This window comes from Salmo trutta, chromosome 27 (assembly GCF_901001165.1).
Source record: "Salmo trutta chromosome 27, fSalTru1.1, whole genome shotgun sequence".
NCBI lineage: Eukaryota > Metazoa > Chordata > Actinopteri > Salmoniformes > Salmonidae > Salmo > Salmo trutta.
In genome coordinates this window covers 31,805,913-31,831,512 of record NC_042983.1, presented here as the reverse complement: position 1 = coordinate 31,831,512, position 25,600 = coordinate 31,805,913, and the positions used below count along the sequence as shown (strand labels likewise).

The following is a 25,600-nucleotide window of genomic DNA, read 5'->3' as shown; positions in this document are numbered from 1 at the left end:
AGTAGTAGAATACAGTAGTGGAGAGTACAGTAGTAGAGAGTACAGTAGTGGAGAGTACAGTAGTAGAGAGTACAGTAGTAGAATACAGTAGTAGAGAGTACAGTAGTAGAGAGTACAGTAGTAGAGAGTACAGTAGTAGAGTGTAGAAGACAGTACAGTAGTAGAGTGTACTAGAGAGTACAGTAGTAGAGTGTTGTAGAAAATACAGTAGTACAGTACAGTAGTAGAGTACAGTAGTAGAGAATACAGTAGTAGAGAATACAGTAGTAAAGTGTAGTCGAGAGTACAGTAGTAGAGTGTTGTAGAGAGTACTGAAATAGAGAATACAGTAGTAGAGTATTAACTGGGTATACTTTTCTGCTTTCGGTAGGTAAAGTCTTGGCAATGAACAATGAAGATACAAATGATAAAACATGATGTGATGGTTAGATGTAATGCTATGGATGCATGACGGAAAGCCATTTTGTGTGTGTGTGTGCGTGTGTGCGTGCGTGCGTGAGAGTGACTTTTTCAACACGTCTATCTGTCCTTGCACGATCTTCTTCAGCACACACATCGAAGGAACTCATCCATATGCGTTTGTCGGTGGAGGACTAGCCTACTGATTAAAGTTTCATAGCACTCCTTCATCTGTAATCGAAAGTGCACATAGCATTTATTTTTAAGCAGGCGGTTAACATTGGACATGGCACATTTTTATAGGTCCCTGGACAGTAATGTTGAAGAACCAAGTCGTTTCCTCCCTAAAAAACTTCTCTCACGCCAACCCTCGTGTGTCACTCAGTCTCTGTTAAAGTGTTATGCTAATAGAGTGAATTATTCAGAGTCCTGGTGCCAGTGCCCCCCATTAATTTAGAGAAGAAAAGGCAACTGTCAAGGGCAGTGGTCCAGAGGCTTGGAGACGATGTGTCAATGTGTGTATAGAGGATTCCCCTTCAGATGTCCACCACTTACCTAGGCACTTAAAACAGACATGAAGGATGTCAGAGACATACCAGAGAGTGTATGATGAATGAGGTAGCTGGTGGGAACAAGTCAGAATGTTGCCAGTCATAACTGAGTTCTGACATGTACAAGCTGGACGATCCCAGGGACGTTTTGCTTGGTAGTAGCTACTATTGAGACCATTCCATGGAAATCAACCTTGAATGGTGCTTCAAAATGTCTTTGATGGAGAGGTATGCTGAATGAAGCCTTCTGATACAGTGTTGAATATGAATGATAACATCTCTGCACTGTCAAGCTCCTGCTACTCTCAAATCAGTGCCCATTGACATCTGACAACCCAGTTCCTGTGAAACAGAGCAGAACGGTGACTCTGTCTGCCCTTGCACTCCTTCACATACCCTCTGGCTGCCTGTCAGAATCCAACCACCCTGCTCTCTCAGTCTCTACTAACCCCTTCCAGGTTTTAACTCATGAGTTCCTCTATCCATCAGTGAGAATGAGTCTAGAGTTCTCCACTTCTCAGCAGGTGTTGGTCCTCTTCCACACAGTCTGTCTTCCAGGGAAGGTGATTAGCCAGATCCTGCCTGGAATCTAATTATCTTCAACCTGGGAGGCTCTACAGGACACAGCCACACAGGCAGAGGTATAGGGGATCCTGATTATGCTACCACAGATTACACCACCAAACCAGGCCAAACTACACATGGTGGCCTGGGGGCTGCCCGGTCTCACCATGTTTGCTGGAGCATTAGCCAAAGCGCAAGCCACAAATACATGGGGCTTTGTTGTCTATTCAAGCATCTATTTGTTGTGCGCGTTGATGCATTGAATTTGTTTGTGTGTGTGTGTGTGTGTGTGCACGCATGCGTGCGTGCGTGTATGTGTGCGTGCATCAGAAAATGGTCTGGCTTCTTCATGGGGGCTTGTCAAATCAAGCTGTCGGGTTTACAGTTCACTGGCCTTCTGTGTTACAGAGGGAAAACCAAACCGATGCTTTCTTTACTCATGAACACATTCAGGGCTCCCTAGTTGACCCATGGGAGGAGAAGGTGGCCATGGCCTCCTCCTGAGTGGTGGTATATCTTTTCACAATGCTCCGTGAACGTCCAAACCCTTTCAGTGGACGTGTCTGGAGCCATTTCCCATGCTAGCAGTCTTTCAGAGGAACTGGAGTAGAAGTAAATAAGTGGATGGTATCAGCACTAGATCAGCAAACAGGGGGCGAGACAGCAGGGGGCTAGACAGCAGGGGGTGAGACAGCAGGGGGCTAGACAGCAGGGGGCTAGACAGCAGGGAGCTAGACAGCAGGGGACTAGACAGCAGGGGGCGAGACAGCAGGGGGCGAGACAGCAGGGGACGAGACAGCAGGGGACGAGACAGCAGGGGACGAGACAACAGGGGACGAGACAGCAGGGAGCTAGACAGCAGGGGACGAGACAACAGGGGACGAGACAGCAGGGGGCTAGAGAGCAGGGAACGAGACAGCAGGGGGCGGGACAGCAGGGGGCGGGACTGCAGGGGGCGAGACTGCAGGGGGCGAGATTGCAGGGGGCGAGACAGCAGGGGGCGAGACAGCAGGGGGCGAGACAGCAGGGGCGAGACGGCAGGGGGCTAGACGGCAGGGGGCGAGACGGCAGGGGGCGAGACGGCAGGGGGCGAGACAGCAGGGGGCGAGACACCAGGGGGCTAGACGGCAGGGGCGAGACGGCAGGGGGCTAGACGGCAGGGGGCGAGACGGCAGGGGGCGAGACGGCAGGGGGCGAGACGGCAGGGGGGGCGAGACGGCAGGGGGCTAGACGGCAGGGGGCGAGACGGCAGGGGGCGAGACGGCAGGGGGCTAGACGGCAGGGGGCGAGACAGCAGGGGGCGAGACACCAGGGGGCTAGACGGCAGGGGCGAGACGGCAGGGGGCTAGACGGCAGGGGGCGAGACGGCAGGGGGCGAGACGGCAGGGGGCGAGACGGCAGGGGGGGCGAGACGGCAGGGGGCTAGACGGCAGGGGGCGAGACGGCAGGGGGCGAGACGGCAGGGGGCGAGACGGCAGGGAGCGAGACGGCAGGGGGCTAGACGGCAGGGGGCGAGACGGCAGGGGGGGCGAGACGGCAGGGGTCTAGACGGCAGGGGTCTAGACAACAGGGGGCGAGACAGCAGGGGGCTAGACAGAAGGGGGCTGGACAGGAAGGGCGAGACAACAGTAGGGCTAGACAGCAGGATCGAGACGGCAGGGGGCAAGACGGTAGGGGGCGAGTCATCAGGGGGGCGAGTCAGCAGGGGTCTAGATGGCAGGGGGCGAGACAGCAGAGGGTGAGACAGCAGTGGGTGAGACAGCAGGGGGTGAGACGGCAGGGGGCTAGACGGCAGGGGGCGAGACGGCAGGGGGCTAGACGGCAGGGGGCGAGACGGCAGGGGGCGAGACGGCAGGGAGCTAGACGGTAGGGGGCTAGACGGCAGGGGGCGAGACGGCAGGGGGGGCGAGACGGCAGGGGTCTAGATGGCAGGGGTCTAGACAACAGGGGGCGAGACAGCAATGGGTGAGACAGCAGAGGGTGAGACAGCAGGGGGCTAGACAGCAGGGGGTGAGACAGCAGGGGGCTAGACAGCAGGGGGGAGAAATCAGGTGGCTAGAAAACAGGGGGCTAGACAGCGGGGGGCTAGCACTGAGAGACAGCAGGGGGCTAGACAACAGGAGGCTAGACCGTAGGGGGCTAGACAGCACCCGTGCTTCACGGTTGGGATGGTGTTCTTCGGCTTGCAAGCCTCCCCCTTTTTTCTCCAAACGTAACGATGGTCATTATGGCCAAACAGTTCTATTTTTGTTTCATCAGACCAGAAAAAAATTCTCAAAAAAGTGTCACCCAGTACTTACTCTCTCTCTCTCTCTCTCTCTCTCTCTCTCTCTCTAAGAGGAGGAATGAGAGAGAGAACGAGGGATACAGAGAAATGGAGTCAAAGAGAGAGAGAGGGAACCTTTAGCAATGAACCTTTAGCAATGAAAAGAGAGAAGTAGTGACACCAAGACATGCTTAATGCTGTGTGTGTGTCAGTAGCTCTCAGACAGAGCAGCAACATTGTGGTGGTGGGAAGGAAGGTAATGGTAGACAGCGGGGGGCTAGACAGCAGGGGGCTAGAACTAGGAGACAGCAGGGGGCTAGAACTAGGAGACAGCAGGGGGATAGAACTAGGAGACAGCAGGGGGATAGACAGAAAGGGGCTAGACAGTACGGGGCTACAAATCAGGAGGCTAGACAGTGGGGGGCTAGCACTTGGAGACAGCAGGAGGCTAGACAGCAGGCCACCACGCACTGAAACATACAGTTAAAGTCGGAAGTTTACATACACCTTAGCCAAATACATTTAAACTTAGTTTTTTACAATTCCTGACATTTAATCCAAGTAACAATTCCCTGTTTTAGGGCAGTTAGGATCACCACTTTATTTTAAGAATGTGAAATGTCAGAATAATAGTAGAGAGAATTATTTATTTTAGCTTTTATTTCTTTCATCACATCCCCAGTGGGTCAGAAGTTTACATACCACTCAATTAGTATTTGGTAGCATTGCCTTTAAATTGTTTAACTTGGGCCAAACGTTTCAGGTAGCGTTCCACAAGCTTCCCACAATACGTTTGGGGAATTTTGGCCCATGTCTCCTGACAGAGCTGGTGTAACTGAATCAGGTTTGTAGGCCTCCTTGCTCGCACACGCTTTTCAGTTCTGCCCACAAATGTTCTATAGGATTGAGTTCAGGTCTTTGTGGTGGCCACTCCAATACCTTGACTTTGTTGTCCTTAAGCCATTTTACCACAACTTTGGAAGTATGCTTGGAGTCATTGTCCATTTGGAAGACCCATTTGCGAACAAGCTTTAACTTCCTGACTGATGTCTTGAGATGTTGCTTCAATATATCCATATAATTTTCCATCCTCTTGATGCCATCTATTTTGTGAAGTGCACCAGTCCCTCCTGCAGCAAAGCACCCCCACAACATGATGGTTCCACCCCCGTGCTTCACGGTTGGGATGGTGTTCTTCGGCTTGCAAGCCTCCCCCTTTTTTCTCCAAACGTAACAATGGTCATTATGGCCAAACAGTTCTATTTTTGTTTCATCAGACCAGAAAAAAATTCCCCCAAAAATGTCACCCAGTACTTACTCTCTCTCTCTCTCTCTCTCTAAGAGGAGGAATGAGAGAGAGAGAACGAGGGATACAGAGAAATGGAGTCAAAGAGAGAGAGAACCTTTAGCAATGAACCTTTAGCAATGAAAAGAGAGAAGTAGTGACACCAAGACATGCTTAATGCTGTGTGTGTGTCAGTAGCTCTCAGACAGAGCAGCAACATTGTGGTGGTGGGAAGGAAGGTAATGGTAAACAGAAGCCCAGAGGACACAACAGGAAGTGGTGAGAGGAGCACCACAGGAGGCCACCGCCCACTTCTGAAGCCTGTCACTCCGGGTAAAAGTTGCAGATTAAAGAACAGCTTACCTACCCAAATCCTATTCTTAACCATTCGGGAGAAAGACACAAAACTGCCCTAAAATCAATGTCTTGAGGCAACTTCCTCCAACTCAGCAGGTGGCTGTCGCACAGTGTATGCCACCAGGCCAATCACATCCTGCTGAGCGGGTGAGAAAGCTATTTGATGTCACCTCACACCTGGCCTGCACTTCCTGTCAAAATTAATCACACTTGGCCTTTTAGCTCCTCTGTGCTTCTACAGATCTACGGCACTCTAAAGTTAAATTGATAAAACAGCCTAGTATCTGAGAAAGTATGGTGGACTAGCCTAGTTGCTGCTGAGGGGTTATTTGGAACAAAACATTGTCTAGATGATGGCAGTAAACATAATCCTATCAGACATTGAGGACTGAAAATGTGGTGTCTTAACTCAACAGCAGGTTTTGTCAAATATATTTTTTAGATAGAGCATGTTTTTGATGCCTACTGTACAGGCCTGCGTATTTAAGTGCATGGCCATAACCTAAACGACATGGTACTCAGACATTTAGCTGATGTGTATTGACATGGCCATTAGAAGGATGACTAGAGGGGGAGTTTGCAGTGCTATCAGATCAAAGCACGGGTTAAATGAGATCACACACAGATGCACAGGCAGCAGCTTCCCGGTTCCCATGACTACATTACATTTATGCTTTGTTAGTCAAATCGGGAAACATCCACTCAGGCATGGTCAAAGAGAATGGGGAAGCTCAAATTGTCAAAAACAATGAAATAGAAACTCACTAAGATGGACGTTTTTTTTAAGGAAAGATGAGGAACACAATATCAATGCAAATTCAAAAAATAATCCTCAAGCAAAACAGATATCTGTAGTCTACTATCTGTAACACCCGATTGACAACTGCCATAAAGCATGATAGCAATGTTAATGATTTTTGTAAAGACCATCATCCCTCATATCACATGAACCATAACCAGCTAGCACATAACGTTCTGAGAACCATACGTTTCTTAGAGCTTGGTGAGAGTGTGGTTATCCTATGGTTATTTTGCATTCAGATGTTAAGAAACGTTCTTCTGTGGGAATGTCAGTACAGCAAAACTTTTTCTACAGGTTTCCTCGTGATTCAATATATAGTCATGCTCTCAAACATTCTTCTGTGGGAATTTCAGAAAACTTTAGTAACATTCAGAGAACATTCTAAGAATATTATTTAAAAACATAAATTCCGTTCTCAGAAGACAAGAAAACAATAGTAACGTTCAAAGAACATTCTAAAAAAGAATTTAAAGACACGTACATTCTGTTCTCAGCTTCAACAAAACTCTCTCTATCCTCTATCTATGTAAAAATACCATATGCAGAAATTACCATTTCCAGGTTGCTAAAATTCTAATAGTTTATGTGACAAAACAAGCCACGATTGTGTAGAGGATCATTGTACCATCTAAACCGCTCTGGAATATATTTTCCATATCCAAAAATATTGTATTTTTGCTGTTTGAAGCTGGAGTTCAAAACTGAAAGTAAAAGACCAAAAACGAAATTTAAGCATAAAATTGCTTACATAGAACAGATCTACAGCTTCTAAGACTGGCTTTCAATGACAATGACAGATCACACATTTTTAATACACATTTCTATGTGAATTTGGTCAGGTCGCCCAAAAAGTGAATGTAACTTTAAGTGTGTTCAGGTGTGATCACACTTAAATTGGCCACATCTGATATTAATGAGTGCTTGTTTCCTTTGAAATGGGGTCTGTTTGAATAGACTAATGAACAGTTTTCTATGCGTATGCTAGCTCCATCCTGGTGTTATAGCGGACTAGTTCCATGGATAGACAACAGAAGATCAGGGCCCTGTTTCAGAAAGCAGGTTTAAACCTGAACTCTGGGTTGACTAACTCTGAGCTGTCAAACTCAAGAGTTTTCAGTTTCAGAACAGGTGATAACATTTAGTTCAATCAACTCTGAGTTAAGTTAACCCTGAGTAAAGTACATGCACGAGGAGATAAAAAGCCCTCATCAATGGAACGCAGATAACATGATTCATCATGGAAACAGGAGAGAAAAGAAATATTAATGACTGTGTATGCAGAATATGAGTATATATTTAATACAAAAACAATACAGTAGCAGCAGCAAAAGAATGTGAGCTGGTGTGGCAGAAAATTGCTGACCGAGTCAATGCGTGAGTGTTCATTGAAAAAAAATAAACGTTTTATCTCGAGTGTTCCACTTATTCAACATTTATTGTGTGTGTGTGTGTGTGTGTGTGTGTGTGTGTGTGTGTGTGTGTGTGTGTGTGTGTGTGTGTGTGTGTGTGTGTGTGTGTGTGTGTTAATAGTTATGCAGGTGCAACCCAACAGGCAGAAAATGTACTTGGCAGCAACTGAATTTGAAATATAAAATTATACTTCAAACAGGTAAGGTATAATTTCATTACAAGCAATTGTGATGTTGTTTAGCCTACCCTACCTAATTAAACAGCATTCAGAGACTACATTCAACATGTGATATATTTAAGTAGTTAGTGAAATTTTCTAAGCAATAAAAAGAAACATTTCAGCCATCCCAACACTGCAAGTATTAATATTGTCTAGTTAAAAGTAACTCCTAAATGCCTTTATACATACATGTTGTGCTTACTGAACATGTTCAAATTTGACCTCCATTATAGGCAATAGAATAATGGCTGAGGGCTGAAAAACCGGTGGGGGTCCACCACCACTCAGAGGCTGAAGAGATGGCCCTCAGTCAAAACAGTGGGTGACCTATTGCTGAAGGCATCTCTAGAGGAAGCTCATCTGACACAACCACCCCCAGAAGGGCCTACATAAGAGGTTAGTTATTCAAATTAACGGTATATGTACATTCATCCTTTTGTCAGTGTTACCTGAGTGACGCTCCCACCCATCCATCTTAGACACAACTTGACACACTGAGTTTATTGTAGCACAACAATTCTTTGTAATTGACTGCTGTTACTTTTTCAGATTCTTAGTTGTCCTTCAGATATCATAATCCATTTGAAGGTGACTCAGCGTTACATTGATGTGGCCTGCACACTGTTATAAAAACAAAATTCTAATTAGGTGGGGCACTTCTGGGTAAAGTTATAATTTAACTGTCTAATCTTCTACCAGTTACTGATGGTGTAATGTCTGGTGGAGCCTTCTGCCATAACATACCTCCATGCAGTTGTAAGTACTCTTAATACTCCACAGATGTTTCATAATGGGTTGGAGTAGAACAGCAACGTTGTTCATTTTCATTACAGGAGGATGATGAAGACACCTTGTCAGCTGCAACAAAGAGGGAAAATACAGTGAGGCCTATTGAGGTATACACCTTAAATAACTAACTGTTGATAGTGTTGTACCATAATTAAACTTTCACCTTATTTTTCTCTAACAGAGCAATGCTGGAAATTACAATGAGGAAGAGGGTCCATCCACCTCCACGGCACAACTTACCTCAGTAAGATGTTGTTCAGCATTGGCCCATGACTTACAATGAACCCAAGTAGACCTGACACTGTGAAATTCAATGTCATTTTTTGTGTTCCTATAGCTCCATGTGAAACCGCTGTGCAAGGCGTACTTAGAGAAACAAATTGAAAAATTAAATTTAGAAATTGACCACAAGGCTGCAGATGCAAAAGATAAAAATAGAAATACAACTGCTGGAACATCAGTTTTATATTAACTACTGTACTGCATTTGTACTTGCAGAAAATAAAGAAGACTTCATAAAAAGGCATATTGTCTTTATTTGACACTGGGGAGGTGATGGGTCAATCAGAAATGATGGCAGCATATATTGTGTCTCTGACTGCTCTTCCACCTTGTGTGTCAGCGGGGTGGTCAGGATCGTTCACTGATTGAGTAGGACATTGTTCTCCTCTAATTGTGGCAATGTTGTGGAGAATCACACATGCCACAATAATGTCACACGCCCTTTCTGGGGTGACTCTGAGCCTACGATGGCACTGGAACTGGGCCCTGGGCATCCCAATGGTCATCTCTACCCTGGCTCGTGTCCTGCAGTGAGCCAAGTTATAATGTTGCTGCGGGATGGGCTCAGGATCAGGGTAAGGGGTCAGCAAATAGGGCTGGCAGGGTACCTCTGTCACTGAGCAGGTAACCATCAAACTCTCCTATGATCATACAAGATTACATTTTCAGTTGCAATAGGAGGAAACAAAATATTGATTATAATAGGATACAGATGTATAACTCACCACGGCCAAATCTAGCGGTCAGTGTACACTCACGAAAAATGTGCGAGTCATGCACAGACCCAGGCCACTTTGTTTCCACATTGCTGATGATATAGGCTGCATCACATATGATCTTCACAGTGCAGAACACTAATTAGTTGCAGTAGCTGTATTGTGAAGTATCTTTCAATTGGAATGCTAAAGGCTACTATTTAGGCCTACCTGCACATTAATGCTGTGGAAAGACTTCCTATTCACATAATCTTACTTCCGGTCCGGAGCGAGCAGTCGCACTTCGCTTCGCTCCACAGGTAATATTACACTTCTTTACATTACAACGGTTTGGTTTGTTTGATCTGAGCAATTTTTTCTTAGCTATCAAAGATAATTGTGTAGTTTAGAGTAATTAGAGTAATTATCGAGGCCAGCTATTTTTTCGTCCTCCTAACGTAGTCAACACTGCTAGCTGCTAGCAAGTCAACACCGCTAGCTAGCCAACCGTTACCGACTAGCAGCGCTGTAGATACTAATACATTACAACGGAACGATTTGACTAGTGCAGTGTTAGCTAGCTAGCTACATAGCTGTCTTTGTCATAGCTTGATAATTGTGTAGTTTAGTAATTATCGAGGTTAGCTAGGTTAGCTAGCCAGCTATTTCCGTCCCCCGCGACGCCATTGTTCCATACCTAGCCAACTATTACCGACGAGCAGCATTGTAGAAACTAAATACATTACAAAGGAACGTCTTGATTAGTGTTATGTCATGTTAGCTAGCTACAACGTTGCTTTTGTATAATAGCCAACCTCTACCGACTAGCAGCACTGTAGAAACTATTACATTACAACAGAACGACTTGATTAGTGTAGTGTTGTGTTAGTTAGCTAGCATTTTCGTCATTTTAGTCAATAAGATTCTCGCAACGTAAGCTTAACTTTCTGAACATTTGAGACGTGTAGTCCTCTTGTCATTCCAATCTCCTTTGCATTAGCGTAGCCTCTTCTGTAGCTTGTCAACTATGTGTCTGTCTATCCCTGTTCTCTCCCCTTTGCACAGGCCATACAAACGCTTCACACCACGTGGCCGCTGCCACTCTAACCTGGTGGTCCCAGCGCGCACGACCCACGTGGAGTTCCAGGTCTCCGGCAGCCTCTGGAACTGCCGGTCTGTGGCCAACAAGGCTGAGTTCATCTCAGCCTATGCTACCCTCCAGTCCCTAGACTTCCTGGCGCTGACGGAAACATGGATTACCACAGATAACACTGCTACTCCTACTGCTCTCTCCTCGCCTGCCTACGTGTTCTCGCATACCCCTAGAGCATCGAGCCAGCGGGGTGGTGGCACTGGAATCCTCATCTCTCCCAAGTGGACATTCTCTCTTTCTCCCCTGACCCATCTGTCTATCTCCTCATTTGAATTCCATGCTGTCACAGTTACCAGCCCTTTCAAGCTTAACATCCTTATCATTTATCGCCCTCCAGGTTCCCTTGGAGAGTTCATCAATGAGCTTGATGCCTTGATAAGTTCCTTCCCTGAGGATGGCTCACCTCTCACAGTTCTGGGTGACTTTAACCTCCCCACGTCTACCTTTGACTCATTCCTCTCTGCCTCCTTCTTTCCACTCCTCTCCTCTTTTGACCTCACCCTCTCACCTTCCCCCCTACTCACAAGGCAGGCAATACGCTTGACCTCATCTTTACTAGATGCTGTTCTTCCACTAATCTCATTGCAACTCCCCTCCAAGTCTCCCGACCACTACCTTGTATCCTTTTCCCTCTCGCTCTCATCCAACACTTCTCACTCTGCCCCTACTCGGATGGTATTGCGCCGTCCCAACCTTCGCTCTCTCTCTCCAGCTACTCTCTCCTCTTCCATCCTATCATCTCTTCCCTCTGCTCAAACCTTCTCCAACCTATCTCCTGATTCTGCCTCCTCAACCCTCCTCTCCTCCCTTTCTGCATCCTTTGATTTTCTCTGTCCCCTATCCTCCAGGCCGGCTCGGTCCTCCACTCCTGCGCCGTGGCTCGACGACTCACTGCGAGCTCACAGAACAGGGCTCCGGGCAGCCGAGTGGAAATGGAGGAAAACTCGCCTCCCTGCGGACCTGGCATCCTTTCACGCCCTCCTCTCTACATTTTCCTCTTCTGTCTCTGCTGCTAAAGCCACTTTCTACCACTCTAAATTCCAAGCATCTGCCTCTAACCCTAGGAAGCTCTTTGCTACCTTCTCCTCCCTCCTGAATCCTCCTCCCCCTCCCCCCCCCCCCCCCCTCCTCTCTCTCTGCGGATGACTTCGTCAACCATTTTGAAAAGAAGGCTGATGACATCCGATCCTCGTTTGCTAAGCCAAACGACACCGCTGGTCCTGCTCACACTGCCCTACCCTGTGCTTTGACCTCTTTCTCCCCTCTCTCTCCAGATGAAATCTCGCGTCTCGTGACGGCCGGCCGCCCAACAACCTGCCCACTTGACCCTATCCCCTCCTCTCTTCTCCAGACCATTTCCGGAGACCTTCTCCCCTACCTCACCTCGCTCATCAACTCATCCTTGACCGCTGGCTACGTCCCTTCCGTCTTCAAGAGAGCGAGAGTTGCACCCCTTCTGAAAAAACCTACACTCGATCCCTCCGATATCAACAACTACAGACCAGTATCCCTTCTCTCTTTTCTCTCCAAAACTCTTGAACGTGCCGTCCTTGGCCAGCTCTCCTGCTATCTCTCTCAGAATGACCTTCTTGATCCTAATCAGTCAGGTTTCAAGACTGGGCATTCAACTGAGACTGCTCTTCTCTGTGTCACGAAGGCTCTCCGCACTGCTAAAGCTAACTCTCTCTCCTCTGCTCTCATCCTTCTAGACCTATCTGCTGCCTTTGATACTGTGAACCATCAGATCCTCCTCTCCACCCTCTCCGAGCTGGGCATCTCCGGCGCGGCCCACGCTTGGATTGCGTCCTACCTGACAGGTCGCTCCTACCAGGTGGCGTGGCGAGAATCTGTCTCCGCACCACGTGCTCTCACCACTGGTGTCCCCCAGGGCTCTGTTCTAGGCCCTCTCCTATTCTCACTATACACCAAGTCACTTGGCTCGGTCATATCCTCACATGGTCTCTCCTATCATTGCTACGCAGACGACACACAATTAATCTTCTCCTTTCCCCCTTCTGATAACCAGGTGGCGAATCGCATCTCTGCATGTCTGGCAGACATATCAGTGTGGATGACGGCTCACCACCTCAAGCTGAACCTCGGCAAGACGGAGCTGCTCTTCCTCCCGGGGAAGGACTGCCCGTTCCATGATCTCACCATCACGGTTGACAACTCCCTTGTGTCCTCCTCCCAGAGTGCTAAGAACCTTGGCGTGACCCTGGACAACACCCTGTCGTTCTCCACTAACATCAAGGCGGTGACCCGATCCTGTAGGTTCATGCTCTACAACATTCGCAGAGTACGACCCTGCCTCACACAGGAAGCGGCGCAGGTCCTAGTCCAGGCACTTGTCATCTCCCGTCTGGATTACTGCAACTCGCTGTTGGCTGGGCTCCCTGCCTGTGCCATTAAACCCCTACAACTCATCCAGAACGCCGCAGCCCGTCTGGTGTTCAACCTTCCCAAGTTCTCTCACGTCACCCCGCTCCTCCGCTCTCTCCACTGGCTTCCAGTTGAAGCTCGCATCCGCTACAAGTCCATGGTGCTTGCCTACGGAGCTGTGAGGGGAACGGCACCTCCGTACCTTCAGGCTCTGATCAGGCCCTACACCCAAACAAGGGCACTGCGTTCATCCACCTCTGGCCTGCTCGCCTCCCTACCTCTGAGGAAGCACAGTTCCCGCTCAGCCCAGTCAAAACTGTTCGCTGCTCTGGCACCCCAATGGTGGAACAAGCTCCCTCACAACGCCAGGACAGCGGAGTCAATCACCACCTTCCGGAGACACCTGAAACCCCACCTCTTTAAGGAATACCTGGGATAGGATAAAGTAATCCTTCTAACCCCCCCTCCCCAAAAGATTTAGATGCACTATTGTAAAGTGGTTGTTCCACTGGATATCATAAGGTGAATGCACCAATTTGTAAGTCGCTCTGGATAAGAGCGTCTGCTAAATGACTTAAATGTAAATGTAATAATCTCCTTCATTTATTGAAGGAGCTGTGATAGGAATATGAGTGCCGTCTATGCAGCCAATCACACCTGGAAACCCTAAAATATATCAAATTAACTGATTAGTGCTTCAAGTCTCAAAGCTTCATACTAAATAAATTATTGCTGAGATTGATACCTGGAATTCTTTGAGTCTTGTGGGTCTGTGACTTGGGAACACCACAAAAGTGTACAGTAAACGTTTCAGTGCAAGAGTCACATTACTCTGCGGCGTATTTGAGCTTCAATATCAACTGGCTCTTCAAGAAAAGGACACGCCGTGTCTGACACCTCCTTCAGTCTGCAGGCTTCAGCTAAAGAGGAGGAGAAACTCTGGGTTAGTTGAAGAAAACCTGCTCGCTGGCAGGTTAACTTCACAGAGTATGTTGCCATAGTAACTGACTCAGAGTTAATCTGAATTTGCTTTCTGAAACCGAAACCCCAGAGTTTCCTTCAACTGTGAGACAACTGAGTTTACACTAAACCCGTTTTCTGAAACAGGGCCCATAGCTTTTCATCTCACTGACGCTGTGTCACAAAAAATACATGTGTTTGCATACTAATGCCTAAGCAAATTAATTTCCATGTGTCCTATCTGTGCTTTGAGTTCAAAACAGTTATTAAAGCAGTGCATTTAAAAGTCTTATTGAAACATTCAGTGAAAGTTTTAAGGAAAACCTCCAAATAACCTTGACATTTCTGTCAAAACATTGACAAACTCTGTGCCTCAACCTGTTGTTTCGGCCAGTTGTTTATAAATGGTATATATTTTTTTCATGTTTGTGTCAACACCTGCTACCAACTACCCAGCAAGGTTGCAATGGAGCCCGCTTCACCTGGAATAGGTAACGAACACTTCCAGCGCTGTAAAAGCTGTGTTAATTACACTCTTGTCCAGGACAGTATTGACAATCCAGAGTTCCAATGCAGCAATTGTTTGCTTACAGAGGATTACAGAAATGAGGTGGCTATCTTTAGCAAGCAAATTTCAATTCTGCACAAACTTATGGGGAAAACGTATTTGTAACTTTCTCGTTCTCAACTCCTGTGGCTGGTCGCCGCTCAGGCCTGATGGATGTATCCCTTCCTTGTCATCTGTCCCTATCCGAATGGCCTGTGCTACCTGGAACTTGTCTGCCAAGGAAGTTGTCTCCATCTGCTTCTCCTCCTCCATCTTGTAGTGGAGTAGATGGAGATCAGCAAGAGGATTGTTCCAATCAGCGCAGGTCCCATGTCACAAGTCGTGGAAACTGAAGGCAGCAGCATGCTGCTAAGCGGATTCAGTGTCTGCAAGAGGTTCAGAGCAGATTGACATAAGGAATAGCTTCGCTGCACTGGTGCCTGATCTACTGTACCTGCGCCTTCATCGCTGGGACTGCCTGTGCCTGCGGCGGTTGTGCTGACTCCAACTACGCCGACTCCAGCAGTGGTGTCATCGTCGAGTTCGGCTCCTTTCCCTCTCTGGTTCTGACAGGGCATTGCCTGCTGTGGGAGGTCTGGACTTATCACTGGGAGCACAGGGTGTATGCTACCCTACTTCTCGTGGGCCCGTGAAAGATTGAACTAATTGTGTGAGGAGTAGGAATGGGTGGATTTCTCCAACCCCTTCTCTGGCCATTGTATTGGGCAGTTCAGTGGTGAGAAATGTCTCAGTTCCTGAATAAAAAGTACAGGACATCAATAAGCTGCTCCCAAACATTTTAAACCTGCATCAGGAAATTGACTCAATCATATTTCATGTGGGATTCAATGACATTATGAAGGGCAGCACAGAACAGCTGAAGATGGATTTTAAAGAACTGACTGGGTCTCTGCTTGACACCAACAAACGCCCCATAATATCTGTCCCTGTGCCCTCCCGAAATCTTGGCATTGAACGTTTCAGCAGACTTTTAGCCCTCCATAACTGGCTACGAGACTTGTGCAGGTCTGTAATGATTGGCAAATGTACTGCAAAATGAAAAGTCATGTGACTAAACTGAATAAAAAGAAGAAGAAACTATACTATGAAACAAAGATAAATGACATAAAAAATGATAGTAAAAAGCTTTGGAGCACCTTAAATGAAATGTTGGGCAAAAAGGCAAACTCAGCTCCATCATTCATTGAATCATCACAAAACCCACTGATATTGACAATTACTTTTAATGATTTTTTAGCAAACTTAGACATGACATGCCAGCAACAAATGCTGACAATACACATCCAACTGTAACTGATCAAACTATGAAAGACAAGCATTGCAATTTTTTCTTCTGTAAAGTGAATGTGGAAGAAGTGAAAACTTGGATGGATAATTACTGAGGATAATAGTGGACGATATTGCCACTCTTATTTGCCATATCTTCAATCTAAGCCTACTAGAAAGTGGGCCCTCAGGACTAGAGGGAAGCTAAAGTAATTCTGCTACACGATAATAGTAAACGCCCCTTTTACTGGCTCAAGTAGCAGACCAATCAGCCTGTTACCAACCCTTAGTAAACTTTTTGGAAAAATTGTGTTTGACCAGATACAATGCTATTTTACAGTAAACAAATTGACAACCAGACTTTCAGCATGCTTATAGGGAAGGACATTCAACAAGCATGGCACTTGATGACTGTTGATTGGCTGAGAAAATCTGATGATGAAACGATTGTGGGGGCTGTTATGTTAGACTTCAGTGCGGCTTTTGACAGTATTGATCATAGTCTGCAGTTGGAAAAATGTATGTGTTATGGCTTTACAACCCCTGCTATATTGTGGATAAAGAGTTACCTGTCTAACAGAACACAGAGGGCATTCTTTAATGGAAGCCTTTCCAGCATAATCCAGGTAGAATCAGGAATTCCCCAGGGCAGCTGTCTAGGCCCCTTACTTTTTTCAGTCTTTACTAATGACATGCCCCTGGCCTTGAGTAAAGCCAGTGTGTCTATGTATGCGGATGACTTAACACTATACACATCAGCTACTACAGTGAGTGAAATCACTGCAACACTTAACAAAAAGCTGAAGTTAGTTTCAGAATGGGTGGCAAATAATAAGTTGGTCCTAAATATTTCAAAAACTAAGGCATTGTATTTGAGACAAATCATTCACTAAACCCTAAACCTCAATTAAATCTTGTAATCAATAATGTAGAAATTGAGCAAGTTGAAGTGATTAAACTGCTTGGAGTAACCCTGGATTGTAAATGGTCATGGTCAAAACATGTTGATACAACAGTAGCTAAGATGGGGAGAAGTCTGTCCATAATAAAGCACTGCTCTGCCTTTTTAACAACACTATCAACAAGGCAGGTAATACAGGCTCTAGTTTTGTCGCACCAGAACTACTGTTCAGTTGTATGGTCTGGTGCCATAAAGAGGGACCTCGGAAAATTACAAATGGCTCAGAACAGGGAAGCAAGGCTGGCCCTTAAATGCACACGGGGAGCTAATGTTAATAACATGCATGTACATCTCTCATAGCTCAAAGTGGAGGAGACAATGACTACCACCAGGGGTATGCGCAATGCCGTCGGGATTCACTTTATATATATATATATATATATATATATAAGTTATTAAAAAAATAAAAAAATCTTCACATTTTCAAACAGTCCATCTATATTTTCCAACGGGGCTATACATTTGGGTGAGGTTTTATTCTCGCCTGAGTAGCATCATTTCACTGACAAAAATAAAATTAAACCATCTAGTGATCAGCGAAATAACAACACAATGTCAAATACTGTCAAGTCCTGACCAGTAAAGGGGTCTTTTGCCATTGTAGTATGGTCAAGGCATGGCAGGGGGTGTTTGTTTTGTGTTTTGGGGTTTTTTGTCTCGGGGATTTTGGTTCTAGTTTTCATTTTCTATGTTCCGTTTTCCAGGTTTGGCCGAGTGTGGTTTCCAATCAGAGGCAGGTGTCTTTCGTTGTCTCTGATTGGAAGCCATACTTAGGCAGCCTGTTTTCCTTTGGGTTTTGTGGGTGGTTGTTTTTCGTATAGTGCTTGTGTCCTTACGGAACTGTTGTTTGGCGTTAGTTTAATTTTTGTTTAAGTGTTCTCTTTTAATAAATAAAGAAGATGAGCATGATACCCGCTGCGCCTTGGTCTAGCTTATATGACGCACCTGACAGAACCACCCACCTAAAGAAGACCAAGCAGCGGGGTAAGGAGCAGGAGAAGAGTGGAGCAAAATGGACTTGGGAGGTGGAACGGCGATTCTGGGAGGAGAAGTTAAGGGAGCTACAGGAGCCTGAGAGGCAGCCCCAAAAAACGTTGTTTTTTTTGGGGGGGGGGCACACGGGGGGAGCGGTTGACGAGGAGTGAACGACTGAGCAGGCGTGCGGAGGGGCGAGCGATGCATTACGGGGTGATGCGCACTATCTCGCCCATCCGCACGCACAGTCCGGTGCGGTCGGTACAGGCTCTGCAGCATTGCCGTGCTAGAGTTGGCACTCTGCCAGGAAGGAGTGTGCCTGCTCAGCGCATCTGGCCACCAGTGCGTCTCCTCGGTCCAGCTTACCCTGCACCTGTTCTACACACGGCAGCCCTCACTCTCCAGCACAGCCCAGTTCGCCCTGTGCCAGCGCTTCGCCCGTGCCAGCGCTTCGCCCGCCAGTCCGGAGCTGCCAGAGTCGCCCGCCAGTCCGGAGCTGCCAGAGTCGCCCGCCAGTCCGGAGCTGCCAGAGTCGCCCGCCAGTCAGGAGCTGCCAGAGTCGCCCGCCAGTCCGGAGCTGCCAGAGTCGCCCGCTAGTCCGGAGCTGCCAGAGTCGCCCGCCAGTCCGGAGCTGCCAGAGTCGCCCTCCATTCCGGAGCTACGGCCAGAGCCAGAGCCACCTCCGTGGTGTGAGGATTGGGAAGGGGGGGTTACTGCCCCCTTACCCGGGAAAGCACCGAACAACAGACAGGGGCGTTGGACCATCGAAGAGGCGCAAATATGATGAGAACTACATTGATTTGGGGTTCACTTATATTGGGAGTAGTGCCTTTCCTCAGCCAGTGTGTTATATGTGCAAAAGTACTATCTCACAACTCCATGAAACCTTCAATCTTGTGCAGACATTTAGAAACAAAACATGCAAATTTGAAAAATAAGCCATGGGAGTTTTTGGAGCGAGAATAAAGACGACCTTCGAGTAGTAAGACATGTATAAAAGCAATAGATACCATTAATAAGACGGGGCTAGAAGTGTCTTATATGGTGAGCTACCGAGTGGCTAGGACAGACAAGTCCCATACTGTTAGGGTTGAACTGGCTATTTGTTTGCATAACTTATATAATATACTGGGGAAGCTATGCTACAATATTAAGTATATGAACTGCGGATAAATCAACTGCTGAAGACAGGAAGAATGACACCCGGCGACAGGAAGTGCGTCACGACGCTGGGACCAGCCTGCGCGCCGACGATAGGAGGAGCAAGTTTAAACCACGATCGGAATTGCATCCAGGGAGTTAATTTTCAATATGACCTTACACTTGCTATTCTAAGAGGATGGTCTCTCAAAAAAAAAATCTGGTTGATTTTTCTATGGATTTTCTCCTACCATATCTATTGTGTTATATTCTCCTACGTTATTTTAACATTTCTACAAACTTCAAATTGTTTTCTTTCCAGTGGTACCAAGTATATGCATATCCTGGCTTCAGGGTCTGAGCAACAGCCAGTTTACCTTGGGCACGTCATTCAGGAGGAAATTGAGAAAAAAGGGGCCTAGCCCTAAGAAGATTTATTCAATGTGTGGGACAGAATTGAGGCTATGATTAAGAAGTTGGAGTTATTCTCTATCTGCATTAACAAGGACAACACACAGGTCTTTCCATCATTGTATGATTTTTTTGGTGAGCAAATTAACTCAAGCTTACGGACTATGTCAAATGGGATATAGCAAAGCACCTGAGTGAGTTGGGTGCGCAATTACACAGGTACTTTCCCGAAACGGATGACACAAACAACTGGATTCGTTATCCCTTTCATGCCCTGCCTTCAGTCCACTTACCGATATCTGAACAAGAGAGCCTCGTCGAAATTGCAACAAGCAGTTCAGTGAAAATGTAACTTAATCAGAAGCCACTGCCAGATTTCTGGATTGGGCTGTGCTCAGAGTATCCTGCCTTAGTAAGTTGCACTGTTAAGACATTGATGCCCTTTGCAACCATGTACCTATGTGAGAGTGGATTCTCGGCACTCAATAGCATGAAAACTAAATACAGGCACAGACTGTGTGTGGAAAATGATTTAAGACTGAGACTCTCTCCAATACAACCCAACATTGCAGAGTTATGTGCATCCTTTCAAGCACACCCTTCTCATTTACCTGTGGTGAGTTATTCACAATTTTCGATGAACAAATAAAGTTTTATATGTAAGATGGCCAAATAAATAGCAAAACGATGGATTATTATTATATTATTATTTGTGCCCTGGTCCTATAAGAGCTCTTTGTCACCTCCCACAAGCCAGGTTGTGACAAAAACTCACACTCATTCTTATGTTTAATAAATGTATCATATAGTGTGTGTGTGGCAGGCTTACAATGGCAAAAAACAACATTTGAGAATGCGCTGAACCTGGTGCTAGAAGGGGTACCCAGCTGGAGGTTGAATGTTTGAAGGGGTACGGGACTATAAAATGTTTGGGAACCACAAGTCTCTTCACAATCCTCAAGTCCAGACTATGGGAGGCACACAGTACTACATAGAGCCATGGCTACTCTATTCCACATCAGGTAACTGATGCAAGCAGTAGAATCAGATAAAAAATACAGAAAAAAAATACAACTTATGGAACAGCGGGGACTGTGAAGAGAGAGACACACACACAAGCACAGACACACATACACATGATAAGACACACACTCTACACACATGTACACATGGATGTTGTATTGTAAATATGTGATAGTGGAGTAGTGGCCTGAGGGAACACACTACATGTATTAGGTAAAGTGTTATAAAATGTAATGCCATGTAATATTTTAAATTGTGTATTTAACTTCCTTAATGTTGCTGGACCCCAGGAGGAGTATCTGCTGCCTTGGCAGCAGCTAATGGGGATCGTTAAGAAATACAAAAATACAAATACAACATTTAGAGAATGTTCTCAGAATGCTATTTATCTTCAAATAATCTATTAAAAAATTATCAGAACGTTAATAAAACTTTCAAGAAACCATAGTAAAACGTTCTCAGAAACTCCCTGCAACCTAAAAATGAAAGTTCCCATAAGAGGCTACAATTTTACTTTCGTTCTCAGAACGTTTAAAAAAACATTCTGTTTTATCGATCAGGAAACGTATGGCTTCGTTCCCAGAACCAATGAGAATCCAAAAACGTACGTTCCCACAACTTCCAATGAACCAAATGTGCTAGCTTGGTTGTGTTTCAAATCAGCAGGTAATAATAATAATAACATTATTAATTAATAATAATAATAATAATATTTATATAATATATATATATATATACATACGAATAATTTATAGATTTGGAGATATTAATCATTTATCGATTTGGAGGGATACTTCTGACAAAATGTGTCTTATTGAAAAGACTAGTCTCCCCTGTAACTATTCCCCAGGTCGTTGCTGTAAATGCGAATGTGTTCTCAGTCAATTTACCTGGTAAAATAAGGGTTAAATAAAATAAAATAAAAATACCAGTAGGCCTACATTTAATTTATAAACTGGGTGGTTCGAGCCCTGAATGCTGGTTGACTGACAGCCGTGGTATATCAGGGGTATGACAAAACACTTATTTTTACTGCTCTAACTACATTGGTAAACAGTTTATAATAGCGATAAGGCACCTCGGGGGTTTGTGATAATCTGCGTTGCGTCGTGCAAAGAACAGTCCTTAGCCATGGTATATTGGCCATATACCACAACCACTCGGACCTTATTGCTTAATTATTGCCTTTGTTGGTTGGTTTGTTTGATATAATCGTGTGGAAAATAATTTCCTCCTGAAAACAATAAACTATTCTATTCTAGATTAAAAGCGGAATATAGTAGAGTAGAATTGAATAGTACAACTACCTCTTTCAGATTTCTTGACCACGGATAGGATATAATGCCAGATGTCATGGGTGATGCTCGTGTCGTGGTTTTACTCGGTACTCGCTTGGCTGGGCCTGCGCGTGAGCTAGCACGCGCCAAGCGAGAAGAGGGAGGGAGCGAACTAACATCGGCGGCAGCAAGCCACCAGCCCCGTAATCGAGAAAGAAAAGAGAAGTTACGCAAGAAAGAATTGCTGTAATTTTCTCACCTGCTGGGCTACATTGGGTAAATTAAGTCCACCAGAGGCTCAGGTGACAGAGGAGACCGTTTGGGAACTCCGTAGGAACAAAACAACAAAAGCAAAAATACGGGATTTAACACAGGCAGTGACAATAAAACAACACTCCCTGACAAGTGGGCAGCTGGCTGCCGAAGGAGCAGGCAGGACAAGGAAAAAAGGAAATAAATACGTCATCTGCTTCTCCCTTAAGGTATTTAAACGTTATTTTCAAAACATCAATTCTCACTGAACTTTAAATTCATGAAACAATGAAGACTTAGCCAGAACTCATCAAGTGTCTCTGTAGTAGCTAACGTTAATTAGCGTTAGTTAGCTAGTGTGTGAGCGGTGTTCGCTAGCTACAGTAGCGTTTTGCTAGCGACTAACGTTAGCTAAGCTAGCTAGCTGACGCTAGCTGACTAAACGTGTTGTTTTCCAAGAAACTTTTGGTGGTGTTTTTAATAACCCGAACAGTGAGGGAGTGCTTCAAGACTAGAGGGGGAGGGCAGGTTCCCTTCTTGACATATAACCCCTCTACACATTTTCCTTAAAATGATAGCTGCGGAGGTCAGTAGTGAGGACACGGGCTCTGTCTCGACAGGGGTGGCAGGCGGCGGAGGCCCCGAGACGGCCCATTTTCCGTTTTATCCCAATCAGACCAGAGTGCGGGTCACTGATTTTGGCCAGCGATCAGCACCAAACTCCCGCTACCAGTCGAACACCTCCCCGGACGCCCTCCCTGATATGAGTATGATTTACCCCGTATCTGGAGGAGATATTACCGGACCAGTCTTGTCCGCTACAGGGAATGGTGGTGGTGGAAACGCAATTTGTCAAGGAACAAGCTCAGGGACCATTGGCGGTGTGTGCTACTCCCCCACCTCAGAGGGGCCCGGCAGCCGGATATCACCCACCTCGGCAGGTCCAGACGGGCCCAGTGTCTTTCCCCCACTACCACCACCACCTCTGCTGCCCACAGGCTACGGGGGACTCGGCACTGTGGATGAAAGCGACATGCAGGATGGACCAGAATACGAGGAAGAGGAGGTGGTCTTCCCGCTCTCAGCGCCGCCCACTAACCAGTAAGGACTTTTCATATTCACTCAAATTGTTCTATTGTTCATTGACACCTAGCTAACAATCTAAATTAGGGTTTTATTGAAACGTCCTGGGTATATTTCCTTCCAGCTGCATCCACCACCAGTGCTCAAGTATCTATTCAACTTGTTGACTACTGCAGTTTATAACATGCCCCAAATGACAGGTAGGCAGTCAAATTGAAGGAGGGGGTTCAGGCTGTTGATCTTCAATCTAGCCATGTAGTGAATAATGCATGAACCTGTCCTGAAAACAATTTCCATATCTCATAATGTAGAGAAATATTTGCATACCTAGAGGTTAGATTATTCTCCCAACTCAGCCAGTTTGTTTGTATACAATTATGAATGCAATATATAGTACCAGTCAAAAGTTTGGACACCTAGTCATTCAAGGGGTTTTCTTTATTTTTACAATTTTCTACATTTTAGAAAAATTGTGAAGACATCAACTATGAAATAAAACACACGGAATCCGGTAGTAACCAAAAAAGTGTTAAACAAATCAAACTATATTTGAGATTCTTGAAAGTAGCGAGCCATGATAACAGCTTTCCACACGCTTGGCATTCTCTCAACCAGCTTCACCTGGAATGCATTTCAATAAACAGGTGTGCCTTGTTAATTTGTGGAATTTCTTTCCTTAATGCGTTTGAGCCAGTCAGTTGTGTTGTGACAAGGTACAGTAGGGTTGGTATACAGAAGATGGCCCTGTTTGGTAAAAGACCAAGGCCATATTATGGCAAGAACAGCTCAAATAAGCAAAGAGAAACAAGTCCATCATTAATGTAAGACATGAAGGTCAGTCAATCTGTAAAATTTCAAGAACTTTGAAAGTTTCTTCAAATGCAGTCGCAAAAACCATCAAGCGCTATGATGAAACTGGCTCTCATGAGGACCGCCACAGGAAAGGAAGACCCAGAGTTACCTTTGCTGCAGAGGATAAGTTAATTAGTTACCAGCCTCAGAAATTGCAGCCCAAATAAATGCTTCAGAGTTCAAGCAACAGACATATCTCAACATCAACTGTTCAGAGAATCAGGCCTTCATGGTCAAATTGCTGCAGAGAAACCTCTACTAAAGGACACTAATAAGAAGATGCATACTTGGGCCAATAAACATGAGCAATGGACATTAGACGGGGGAAATCCGTCCTTTGATCGGATGAGTCCAAATTTGTCTTTGGGAGACGCAGAGTAGATGAACGGATGATCTCCGCATGTTTGGTTCCCACCGTGAAGCATGGAGGAGGAGGGGTGATAATGTGGGGGTGCTTTTCTGGTGACACTGTCAGTGATTTATTTAGAATTCAAGGCACACTTAACCAGTATGGCTACCACAGCATTTTGCAGCGGTACGCCGTCCCATCTGGTTTGGGCTTAGTGGGACTATCATTTGTTTTTCAACAGGACAATGACCCAACACACCTCCAGGCTGTGTAAGAGCTATTTCACCAAGAAGGAGAGCAATGGAGTGCTGCATCAGATGACCTGGCCTCCACAATCACCCAACCTCAACCCAATTGAGTTGGACCACAGAGTGAAGGAAAAGCAGCCAACAAGTGCTCACCATATGTGGGAACTCCTTCGAGACTGTTGGAAAAGCATTCCAGGTGAAGCCGGTTGAGGGAATGCTAAGAGTGTGTAAAGCTGTCATCAAGGCAAAGGGTGGCTACTTTGAATAATCTCAAATAGAAAATAGTTTGATTTGTTTAACACTTTTTTTTGATTACTACATGATTCCATATGTGTTATTTCATAGTTTTGATGTCTTCACTTTTCTACAATGTAGAAAAGAGTACAAATAAAGTAAAACCCTTGTAGGTGTGTCTGAACTTTTGACTGGTACTGTAATTCCCAGAATCATTGTAATGCGGCAGGTGTAGCAGATTTGAAATCTTTACAGCACTTGTCAACAAATGTTTTTTTCTTCATTGTTCTGGCCACAAATTAGGGTTTTCTTTTTTTAACCACACAATCATGTGGTCATAACCATATTCAATGGAAATGTTTTCTCATGGAATAATAATTCCTCTCACATCCAGCTCCTGAGTAAGGGTAGCCAATGTCTGCTGCTGCAGGCTTTTGTGTCAGTGTTGCTGCAGTAGGACTAACCATTGTGGGAGATTAAACGTATTGAGTTTCCCTACACAATCATATTAGCCTATATATCTTTGTAGTGTGTGTGGCACTCACTTTTGTCAGTCTCATTAGTGAGGTGCTGAGCTTTATAATTTCTGGCCTCACGCTGTGAGATATGGAAATAACTGGGGCTGGAGTGTGAAATCAGCTCTTATTTTAGAAGTTACATATCTCCCTGTCAGATTGGCCAGCTTTTTAGCTGAAAAAATCAATGTTTAGCTCAATGAGTCAGTGGATTCTCCTCCGGTTTCCTTTACATCCCTTTCTGCCGGGGCACCAGGCAGTAGCAAAGATGTAATGAAGGGGATGGATTTTTATTTCCCCCCCCCCCCTCGTTTTCCACAATGGCTAGGTT

General features: G+C 45.6%; 2 protein-coding genes across 7 annotated transcripts in view; one reads left to right on the top strand and one right to left on the bottom strand.

The window, feature by feature from the left end:
• Positions 1 to 2,106: 2,106 nt before the first annotated feature.
• LOC115165089 (vegetative cell wall protein gp1-like) lies at positions 2,107 to 14,935 on the bottom strand. Its single transcript, XM_029718125.1, has 3 exons — positions 14,885 to 14,935; positions 2,866 to 3,435; positions 2,107 to 2,559 (listed from the first exon to the last, which is right to left on the bottom strand). The coding sequence occupies exons 1-3, from the start codon at positions 14,933 to 14,935 to the stop codon at positions 2,107 to 2,109; spliced, it is 1,074 nt and encodes a 357-aa protein (XP_029573985.1).
• A 6,901-nt stretch (positions 14,936 to 21,836) lies between these two features.
• The window catches only part of LOC115164902 (ras GTPase-activating protein 1), a 51,913-nt gene continuing 48,149 nt past the window's right edge, over positions 21,837 to 25,600 (top strand). For 2 of the 6 annotated variants that reach the window (XM_029717815.1, XM_029717814.1), the window contains exon 1: positions 21,838 to 23,089. In XM_029717815.1, coding sequence (XP_029573675.1) covers positions 22,560 to 23,089 — 530 coding nt within the window. In that variant the 5' untranslated portion in view covers positions 21,838 to 22,559. Of the gene's footprint in view, positions 23,090 to 25,600 lie in introns of all 6 variants that reach the window. The other 4 variants (XM_029717818.1, XM_029717816.1, XM_029717817.1 and 1 more) reach the window with 4 other exon arrangements.